Genomic DNA, 10,776 nt, shown 5'->3' on the forward strand with positions numbered 1-10,776 from the left:
CAGGCACTTGTTTCAGCTGCAGGTTCAGGTATTGCTTTATCAGTTTTAAGTACATAGCTTTGGATCCAGAGCTAAAAACCAAGCAGCACTTTGCAATTCATCAGTTTCAGCATTTTAATATTAAATAAATTACACCCAGCTCTAGCACACATGATCAGGGCTGCACACCTCCTTGCAGGGCATGCAGCACAACCAGACTTCAACTACCAACTCCCTTTTTCCTAGATGGTCTAGAGGAGAAATACATAAATCCTCTGATTAACAGATCCAGGGTGGAAGAGGAGGTTCTGCTTCATGGAGAGAAGATTTTCCCTTCAGATTAATTTTATCTGTCACCTCACCTCCCACTGATTCTGAGGAAGCAAAGCCCTGAACCCACTGGGGGTTATTCTGAAGAGTCAAACCCCTCAGAGCAGGGAGGGGGAAGCTGCCACCCCCATCCTGCACAGAGCAAAACCCTTGCAATATCTTCCAGCCCTGGGGGATGAAGGACACGAAGCAGAGCCTTCCACACCCCAACACTACAAGGGTGGAGCAGTGTCCAGCACCTTGTTGGGAACCTGCAGCACAGAACATTTGTGCTATGCATCTGCTAGCAGAGCAGTACCTATAGCTGCAGGGATGTATGCAGGGCAGCAGAGCTTGCTGCAAGCTGGACTTGAGGGCCACATCAATTCTATCCTCACCTTCTGCTCAGCCCACAGCTAGAGATCAAAGTTTGAGGGCTTGGAGAGAGCAAGGGGCAGTGACATGCAATGGAAACCTGAAATTCAGGTCCTCTCTATCAAAGAGCAGCCAGATCAAGGGGCTCCAGGAACATCTGGGAAGATACAGTGGGAGGTGAATTAGCTCCCAGGGCAGCAGCAGCCTCTGACACAGCCTTGCTGCCAAAGGACCAGCATTTACTCCTGTGTCTAGACCCCAATACTTCCCTGTGGAGCAGCACACACAGGAGTGAGCAACCCACCTTCCCCTGGCCAACTTCCTTCTCTGCTAGAAGCATCTCCTCTCACACAGAGATGGTTTTGCCTGCGGAAGAGTGAAACACCTCTTGAACGGTTTCTCAGAGCCACTTCAACCACTCCAAGTCCAGCCTGAAAGTTTCAGCACAAGGACCAAGACCCAGGTGGAAGTGGTAGTGACATGCTGCTCTCCAGTAGCTTAATGCACTTAAAATTTCTGGCTGTGCTTTCCATGCAGAAAGTACATAGGAGCTCCCATACACTTCTGGAGGGATTAAGACATTATGGAAAAAAGCTTATGAGAAAAAAATTAATCAAAGGCCAGAAATACAAAGCCAGAAGTGCAATTTATTGACAAATAAAAAGACTCAGCATCCCTACTCCCCTTGGTGTGGATGTCTGAGCTGTACCCAAGACACCTCCACCCACCAGCTCAGAGCTGTGTAGTGCTTCATCTTCAGAAGTTGAAGTCTTGCTTCTCCACTGAGAAATCATATAGTCCATCTTGGCCAGTGCCAGGCTGCAGGTCTGGATTTTCCTAGGAGGAAGTTGATAGCCACCAGTTAAAGGTTCTGCATCTCAATAAGCCTAACATTTTTGCATCAGAGTTTGCCAGAAGTTTTCTACAGCAGCTTACTGTTTTATTCTTGTTTTCAAAAGCTCTGCTGCTGTATCAAGCTGTTAAGATCAGCTTGACACTTACAGGACCACTGGAGACCAGACCAAGTCCTCCTGTTCTTCACAGCACGCTGAAGCGACACTGTCCCTGCATCTCACACACAAGAAGCAGCCAAGTCTGCAGGCTCAGACACCAGAAGCAGAAGAAAAGAGCGGCTGGAGTGGCAGCACTCAGATTAAATAGCCTGCTTGGAACAGCAGCAAGCCAGGGCTGCTTGGGAGAGACATTGCCCCTGGCATCCAGCCCCTCAGGCAGGTGCTGGTGCAGGAGAGCTTCCTCCACACCCTCTCACAGGGACATCCCGCAGACCCTGTTCTGGGCAGAGGACTATAGCAGACATTTGCTCCCTGCTGCTGCAGTTTGGGTCTAGACTAAGCCTCAGCTCTAAGATCTGCTGAACCGCTAAGCCTCTTCCCTCATGTTTCCCCATCTGCAAGACTAAGACTAGGACCAAGCATAGCATCTGTGACAGTTGTGGGACTCTTGGAACTGCTAGCTGGCATCCTATCCTCTTTTTCCACAAGTTCATTAGCATGAGAAGGGTCAAGTAATCCAAACAGGACCTGAGCACAGTTATCAGCTGAGTAGGAGGCTTCCATTCATAGTGACAAGCTAGCTCAGCTCCAAAGGAGGAAAATTCTCCACATTTGTTATTCATATCAGCAACTGCAGTAATTCCAGCTGATGCCAGTTTAAACTCCAGCAGCAAAATGCTATCAAGGCATCCATATCTGTTGTGCACCTCATCAGCTGACAGCTCAGAGCTTTTACAGACCTTTAAAAGCAACTGGAACAAGCTGCAAGGACTACTCTAGCCACATAAAGATCTCTCCCAAAAACCCATTTCAGCATCCTTAAAGTCAGTGCTTTATTCCAGTGTGCAATGGCTTCGTGTTTTCACGTAAAAAACATCAGGAGCTCACATACCTCACCAGAAAAGTATTTCTCGATGATATTCAGTGCAGCTTGGTAGACTGTGCTGTTCTCATGGGTTTGCAAGGCTTCAATTTTCTCCAGACCATCAAGCTCTTCCACCAGCAGACACAACCTTTCAGTCTCTCCCAGCTTCTCAGCTGTCTGACATCAGATAACCAAGCAGGCAAACAACCTCACATCAGTAAGGGGTCTGAGATGGTCTTGACTGTAAGACCCCGATCTACAAGTGACCAGTCCAGCAAGTGATCTACAAGTGACCAGTCCCTACCCGATGTGTGTTTAGCAGAGATCCTGGGGATGTGACTCCTATGCCTAAGAAACACCAGTCCCTGCTGGGGTTACTGCACACTGGCTTGACTGCCAACCAAGCCAGCTAGCCAGACTCGACTCACAACCACACACAGAGAAGCAGGAGGTGTGACCGGCCACCCACTATTTCATTTGCAAAAGTCATTTCACTGGCTCAAAGGTGCTACAAGCAGCAGGCTTTCAAGCAGGAGGTACACAGACATCAGTTGGCAGGGAGCTGAGCTGAAATGCCCCCAGGACCACTCGATTTCTCTGCCATTGTGTTTCTACAAGACCTACACCTCTGCCCAGCTTGGATTAACACATAACCTCTTTCTCTTCCCAGAAGGGGACTAAAGCCACAGTAGGTAAGGAGAAACACCTTGCGATCTTAATCTTGCTAAGCCCTTTGGACAACACAAGGGTGTCTAAGAACAAGTTTGACAACACAAAGTCTAACTCTTACTGCTGCAAGATCAGTAGCTGCCATAGGAGGAGCTGTTCCAGCCACACAACAGCTCACACCTCACTGCTCTCTTTGGGAAGGAATTCAAGAGAGAGTAGATCTTACCAGAAAGAGATTTGAAATGATATCCAGGATGATCAGGATAGTTTTGCTGTCTTTGGCCAAGAGCAGGTTGAGCAGAGGTTTGAGGACCCCAGACTGGACAAGCTCCACCACTTGCTCCACAGTGCCTCCGGTCATGAAGTTGGCTGCTGCCCACACAGCCTCCTTCTGGGCTTTGAAGTCCCCCTGGAAGAGTAGCACAGTGAAGGCACTCCTGAGCTTCAGCATCCCTCCAGGATCAGAGTGAGGCAAGGACAGCCATTTCCCTCACATTCTGTTTGGACTGACCCACCTTCCCCAGGCCTTTGAGCGATGGGTGGACACCCAGCAGAGCTGCCAAGAGCAGCCCAGGCTGTTCCAAGGATCTCAACAGCTTTGAAACAGACTGCTCAGGTGGCTCCTGGGCACATGCTGAGTGCTTCACCAATGAGGCATCACAGACTTCATGAACCTCAGCACTGCTTCTGCAGCACCCATCCCTTACCTTATCGAGCAGCTCCACCAAAGGTGGCAGCAACCCACAGGTGATGAGTTGTTGGATGTGCCGGGAAGGCCCTGCTGCAATGTTACTGAGCATCCATGCAGCTTCCTTCTGTATGGTTGGCTTTGCATGTCGCAGGAGACGGGGCAGGACATCCAAGACACCAGCATCAATAGCTAGCTGCGTCTGCTTATCAGTCCCTGTGACTATATTCCCAACTGCACGGAGAGCTGGAGTCTAGACAGAGATTAAAGGAGACAAGGAGAATCCTTACCTCAAGGCATACATACCAGAAAGTCCAGCAAGACCCCTCAGTAAGTACTCAATCCTTCAAATGGAGAAAGGATCACAGGTGATTACCATTGTATTTACAGACCTATCATCATCCTATCTTGCTCTAAGCAGCTTTCGAGTTCCTAGCCACTCTGCCAGCCGCAGCAAGCTGGAATGAAACAGTGGCTTGGCAAACAAGCCATCAATACTGCAGTCTGAGGAGACAGCAGACCACGCTAGCCACATGTAGCAAGGAGACATGCCTCCCCTCTCCTCAGATGTTCCTACATTAAGGGACTAGAGGCTGGAGATTGCCAATTGTTTCCTACCATAACAATCAGCTCCAGGCTGGACATGAGTTCCACCAGTCTTGGAAGAATCCCTGTATCCACCACAATTTGGATGCGATCATTGGAGCCGTCAGTCAGATAGGAAACAGCCCAGCAGGAGTCAGAAATTATGTCCTTGTCCTCATGTTTCATGAGGCAGATGAGGACTGGCAGCACCATTTTCACTGCATCCAGGGGAGGGTAGGGGTTCTTGTTCCTACAGAGGTTTGATAGTGTCCATGTGATGTTCCTCAGGAACCCAATCTGAAATACAACAGAGGTGTAAGATCCTCACTGCAGCAACAAATAAGTAAGAGGTAGCACCCCACTTCTGGTCCTTACAGCTCAGAGATGTTATCCAGTAGCCAGAAGCAGCCTTCTTAGGGGCTGTGGCTTATTTGAAGCAGGGAGATGAAACAGGTAAGTGACTAAGACAGTAGATTCACCTTCTCCCTGCCCAATATTAAGTTCCAATAACTTCAGCTCTGGTGGTGTGACAAGCTACGATGACTAACAAAGGTACCAAACAGCTCATTTGCTGGGTCCTTGGACAAATTACAGAGCATTCTTTAGACAAGATCAGGAATTTGTTTTTAATATTAGCAGCTCATTGTTCTACAGTAGGGCACCTTGAGGATCTGATTAAGTTGCATCATCCAGACAGTTCATCCCAGTAAGGATGCTCCCAGGAGGGCACTGGAGCTACGTTCAAAGCATCATAGCTACCAAGGTATATGCATCTACAAACTTGTGTTTTGTCATGTTTCTTCCACAGGGCTCCCCAGGAGGCAAGGGTGAGTTGGGCCAGCAACAGAGCAGCCAGAAGTGTCTTTAAAAAAGATCATGCTATATAGACTAACAGAAGGCCTAGATGGTGTATTCTTAACACCAGCCTGCAAGACTACAGTTATGCCTACAGAAAGCATACAGCTTCCACCACATCCAGGGGTGGGACACCTGGAGGCATTGGTACCACTGTTACAGCCCCTGAGATCTTCTTGGTCCCCCTTACACTTCTCTGAGAAGGTCCTTCTCCCCCAGAGCCTGAGAAAGCAGCAGGACAGGCACCACTGCAGAAGGTCAGAGATAAGCCACAAACCCAGCAGTTTAGAGTCACCCAAAAAGCAGCAGGAGGAAGCTTGAAGTGCAAGTTCAGCCCTTCCATATGCAAGTTTACCTTGTACCAGTTCCACCTTCTTTCTAGCCTGAGATGGTCAAAGCTGGATAGGAAAGCTAAGGCCAGAGGACACCACATTGACTTGAAGACCATCTGCTTGGCACCCCCAGCTTTGCATATAGTGAGAGGCAGGGTCATTAAGAGCAGTTTAGGTCAGGGTCTCATTCAACTATACAAACAGTTTGTTGCTTACAAGGCAGATGAAAGCCCACCATTCACCCAGTACCCAAGGGATTAAGAGAGATTAAGTCAAGAAAAGGAAGGTTATTTACTGGAGTTACAGGTGACACCAGAGCCAGCAAGGCAGGAATCACATTGCAATTGATAAGAGCATCTCTGTATAGGGGACCATCACCTGTACAGATGAAAAAAGGGTTGTTTATGTATCTGCCCAAGTCACAAAACAGCCCATTTCAAGTAGCAGCCAGACCTGCAGGCAGAGGCCAGGGCTGGGTGACTGAGCTCACTCACCAGTCACACACCAGTGTGACTTTTCAGGCATGGAGGATTTACCAGGTAGGCTGGAGTGCCATCCTGGCCGGTTTGTGGCAGGCTAACCAGACACAACCCAGTCTATTCTCCCTACTGACAACACTAGTGGGTTAGACCATCCCAGTAGCTTGGAGCCTTGCACTTGGCTTTGGCCAAAGACCTCTTACAGAACCACCACAGCATCTTGAAGCCTGCCAGGCCACATGAAGGGACTGAAGGCTTAAGGGTTTCAACAGGGCAGCAGCTTGGAGACAAAGCTGCAGGGAGAGAAGGCTATCTTGAGGAGCATCAACATTTGCAGCTCTCCAGCACTGGCTTGGGCAGTGGCCCTCTACATGCCCCCAGGCCTGGAGACCTCCACTCACCTGCAATGTTGCCCAGTGCCCACACAGACTGCTCGCTGATGTGCATGTGTGGGGAGGACAGGAGGGAGATGAAGGCTGGAATGGCACCTCCCTCCACCACCGCCTTGGTGTGGTCAGAGGTGCCAGAGGCTATGTTGGTCAGTGCCCAGGCTGCTTCGAACTGCAGAGGAGCATTGTCAGCACGGGTCAGGAACTCAACCAGCCTGGGGATGATCCTCAGCTCGATGATCTGATTGATAGGGGGGTTCTTCTGCCTGGACAGCATTCTTCTGCAAGAGATGACACAGCACAGCCCACCATGAGAAGCCCTCCCACACCATAAGCCTGTAGCCAGGTACAAGGCTGCGGCCTGCAAGGGAAGCATCTAGGATCTCTTAAGATGCTAGTTCAACATCCCATGTCAGCAAGACCTCTGGCAGAGGAGTTGCCATAGAGAAGCTTCTGCAGGAGACACATCTAAGATGCTGAAGCAACAGCAGGCTGGCTGTTACAGCACAACACTCCACTTACCCTTTTGAGACCATGACAACACTGTCCCATGCTCCCCACCTTGCAGGAGTTCAAGACAGTGAAGAGTCAATATATGCCAGTTGTTGTCTTACAGCCTGCAAGCCTGCCTCTGCTGCTCCCTGGCTCAGGAGTGCTGGCCAGAGCTCACTTTTCTAAGGAGGTTTCACAGACTGCTTTTCCAACTAGAAAACACAGTCACCAACTCCCCGCTGCTGTTCCCTGCCTCACACCAGTGCAGAAGCACATGAAGCTGCCTGGGAGATGGCATCAGGGCATTGATCAAGTCAAAGCAAGCCAGAAAAAGAAATGCTTTCTGACAGATCCTCTTCCCAGCCTGGCTGGCTCAGCAGGCGCTGAGCGAGGGTAGCCTGGAGGCATGAACCCACAGCTCAGAGCTGCACAGTGCTGGCACCAGCACCCCACTGCAGTGGGGTGTGCCATGAGGGCACCCAACAGGGACAGGCAGAAAGCCAGCTCTGCACTGCACAGCAGGTCATGGAGCTAGTCAAAACTTGCCTCTTTAGGGTCTGCTCTGGCCAGCCTGTGGTTAACCCCTCTGGAGCAAAGCTTTTGATCTGCTTTCTGGGAGCAGGGACAGCCACAAGCAGCCATCCTCACAGCCGTTGGGAACAGCACTGGTCCCCTGGCACATGGGCAGATTGCCGAGCTGGCAGCTTGAGCCAGCCAAGCAAGCACCAGCAGCAATGCAGCCTCTCCTGGACCCTTGGGAGATGTCTTTGCTGCCAGCTGGGCAATGATGGCACCCTGTGATCCCTCCTGCACCCACCCAGGTGGGGACAGTCCTGCTCAGCAGCAGCCCTCAAAGACCCAGGCTTTCCAGCCCTTGTCCTGCCCAAGCCTTTGGCACTTGGTTTTGTCCCAACCACCACACCAGCTGGTGGGATCCAACCTGGTCCCTGCCCCAGCACAGGGACAGCAAGGGGAGCAGCTCCAGGAGCCACCACCCATCCCTTGGTTAGGTTCAACCCCGCAGGTCCCTGTCACAGACACTGCAGATGGAGCCAAGCAAGGCACACCAGGCACAAACCAGGCACCATCTGAGGTCCCTCAGAGTAGTTTGGGTTTCCAGGCTCCTTTCCCCCTTTGTCATGTCTTCAGAGAGCTCTTTAAACAGGAGGAAAGGCCTTCTGCTGACAGGACCCACCGCAGCTCCGTCAGCCACCTCCCTCCCAGCACAGAGCAGCATACCTGGCAGCCTGCGTAGCCTGCAGCTGCAGCTTGGTGTTGCTCCCATTCACACCTTCAACGATTTCCTCCAAGGACAGCTGAGTAGTCTGTGTCACAGGGAATGATTCAGAGTCAGACAGCAAGCCAGGACTCCCTCCAGTTTAATCTCCGCAGTCAATCAGCTGTCTAGACCCAAGTCCATCACCACTTCATATCTAAGCAATGTCTGTTCTTTATGCAATGCAGTTTCGAGATGAGGCAGAGGAAGAGAATCCACAAAAGCCTTCAAGGCAACTAATCCTTATAATCAAGCACAGAAGGAGTCACTGACACACCGCAATGGGCCTACGAGCTCAGTAATTACCCCTCACCATGCAAGGAGCCAGACAGGAGCTTTCCCAGCTCCCAACGAGCTGGAGCACCAGCCAGTTCTACTTGCCATCAAGGGAAGCCACACAGGACATCATCTCCATGCAAAGTAACACAGAAAAAGGGCTAGGCAGTCTAGAACACTCCCCAGCACTGGGCATGGCCATCAGGAATGGCACTGGCTATTTAACCCAGGTCACTTGAGGTGGACTTGGTGGTGGTCCAAGCAGTAGATGATACCTACTGCACAAGCCATGTGCTGCAGTACTGAATCTGGCCATGCGCAGAGCGCCCAGCACTTACCTCATTTCTTTTGTCTTCTCCCAGAGAGGAGCTCTCATCCATCAAACTGATTGAAATACTCCTCCGCTTCAGGATCTGCTCATCCTTCTTGGCCTTCCGCAGCTCGATGTTCACCTCCACTCTCTGCCTCCGCATGGCCTGGAGGGAGAAAATCACCATCCCACCGGTGTCCGCATCACCCAATTCCCCAAGGAGCTCAGCTCCACAACCTTCCGTCACAGGTTTCCTACACAAGGAGTGTTGGACATCTGCTCTCAGGCAGCTCCTAGCTATGGCCTCGGAGGATTATGTAGGAGATGGGACAGAGTAAAGCCTCTCAAGGACACGGGCTACTGGATGAACCAGCAATCAGTGAGTGTTTTTAAAAGTAGATTTGCTGAACCTGAAAGGCAAACACTCATCTCCTCTACTGGCTTAAAGCAAGTTGACAGATCCTGTGGTCTGACATTCCATAGCAGCCCGCTCTCCACAGGGACAGCTGTGGCAGAGAGCTCAGCAGGCTGGGGCCAAACCATCTCCCTTCCCCAGCACAGCTCAGAGCCACCCACCCAAAACTCACATCCCCCTTGCCTGTGCCACCACGCTCCTCACAGCCCAGCCAGCTCCACACCACATCTCAAAAGCTAACTGAGCATCCCTGCCAGCAGAGCCATCCCCCCCACCTTTGCTACCCCACACAGGTAGATCTGGGGGCAACTGCCCTTCAGAAGCCTTCCCACCAGCTCCTGCCAAGAAACAAACCCCCAGCAGGCTCCACCATTGTCAGCAGGGTATGGCACAGGGGAGTACTTACAGCTGTGTCCTTGCCCTTGTTCTTGAACTTCTTCATCCGCTCACTGTGCTTCTCCATGACCGGCATCTCAGCAGGTTTGAGAGGTGCCAGATGAAAGACTTCACGTGCTTCTGGGGTTCAGGATGGAGCAGGGTTAGGTCACAGCTGCACAGCAACACCCACTTCCATCCACAGAGGGGTCTGGGACACCCCCGCCCCCCCACTCCCACCAACAGCCTGTGCCACACATTTTCTCCCCCATTCCCCTAGCAAGGGAGATGCTGGAGGTCCCCTGCCCTAAGCAGAGCTCAGCAGGATCCTCACACACAGCAGCTGAGCCACTGAACTTAACACAAGCACAAACCACCACTTAACACCAGGCTACAAAAATTACAGCTGCTACAATCCCCAGAGGAAGCTGGACACACCACTTCTCACATCTACAGCGACACCACCTTCCTCTGCTTCTGATCCCAGGGCTTTTGGGTTTTAGACAGAGAGCCCAAGCCTTGCAAGGCCTCTTGCCTCCAAAAGGCTAAACTTCAGGTGTGATTTAAGGAGAATTAGCCACATCCAAGCCTACTCTCCGCTCCCACCACACAGACCAGCTTGGCTTCCTACACTGAGGTACCCCCAGTAGAAAATACACAAGGTCATGGGTGGTGGGATGAAGTGAGCAAGTTCAACTAAGCAAAGGGTTCTCCTGGAAACCCAGCTAACCATTTCTAAACATCTCCTAGCAAGAGCCACAGACATATACACAAATAAGACCAAGAGCAGGCCTTCAGACAGTTTTTGTCAGAAGAAGCCAGGCTTCCACCCAGCAGAAGCAGTGGTGTTTTCAGAGCAGCCAGACACCACCAAGGGCCCCCTAAAGCCAGGCTGTGCATAAATGCACTCACACAGGTGGTTGCATCTTCACCTTCTCTCCAGGCTTATAGCCAACACCTGTGTCTCAGACCAGCCTCCAAGAGCTCCCCTTCTTCCATCTTTTTAAGCTTGAAGGGCTTCACAATTTTTTTTTGTGCTCTCTCTCCCCCAGCAACCAAGGCCAGATGCCAACAGCATCAGCTCTTTATGCTAA

General features: G+C 51.1%; 1 protein-coding gene across 2 annotated transcripts; it reads right to left on the reverse strand.

Moving 5' to 3' along the window:
- Window positions 1-1,419: 1,419 nt before the first annotated feature.
- KPNA7 (karyopherin subunit alpha 7) lies at window positions 1,420-9,779 on the reverse strand. Of its 2 annotated transcripts, none has more exons than XM_075436355.1 (10): window positions 9,714-9,779; window positions 8,921-9,058; window positions 8,270-8,355; window positions 6,551-6,819; window positions 5,966-6,048; window positions 4,517-4,780; window positions 3,918-4,151; window positions 3,437-3,619; window positions 2,569-2,718; window positions 1,420-1,500 (listed from the first exon to the last, which is right to left on the reverse strand). In XM_075436355.1, exons 1-10 carry the CDS (start codon window positions 9,777-9,779, stop codon window positions 1,420-1,422), a joined length of 1,554 nt encoding a protein of 517 aa, XP_075292470.1. The 2 variants fall into 2 exon arrangements, with proteins under 2 accessions (XP_075292470.1, XP_009939704.1); XM_009941402.2 differs by having other exon boundaries at window positions 8,270-8,346; window positions 8,915-9,058.
- Window positions 9,780-10,776: the final 997 nt, after the last annotated feature.

Source organism: Opisthocomus hoazin, chromosome 15, assembly GCF_030867145.1.
Source record: "Opisthocomus hoazin isolate bOpiHoa1 chromosome 15, bOpiHoa1.hap1, whole genome shotgun sequence".
Taxonomy (NCBI): Eukaryota; Metazoa; Chordata; class Aves; order Opisthocomiformes; family Opisthocomidae; genus Opisthocomus; species Opisthocomus hoazin.

Excerpts from the sequence above, each read along its gene's own strand:
- KPNA7 (XM_075436355.1), bottom strand. The coding sequence starts at position 9,779 with ATGCCGGTCATGGAGAAGCACAGTGAGCGGATGAAGAAGTTCAAGAAC. Across the intron at positions 6,820-8,269 it reads CAGGCTACGCAGGCTGCCAG|AAGAATGCTGTCCAGGCAGA; the intron begins GTATGCTGCTCT and ends CATCTCTTGCAG. Across the intron at positions 4,152-4,516 it reads GCCTGGAGCTGATTGTTATG|ACTCCAGCTCTCCGTGCAGT; the intron begins GTAGGAAACAAT and ends ATCTCTGTCTAG.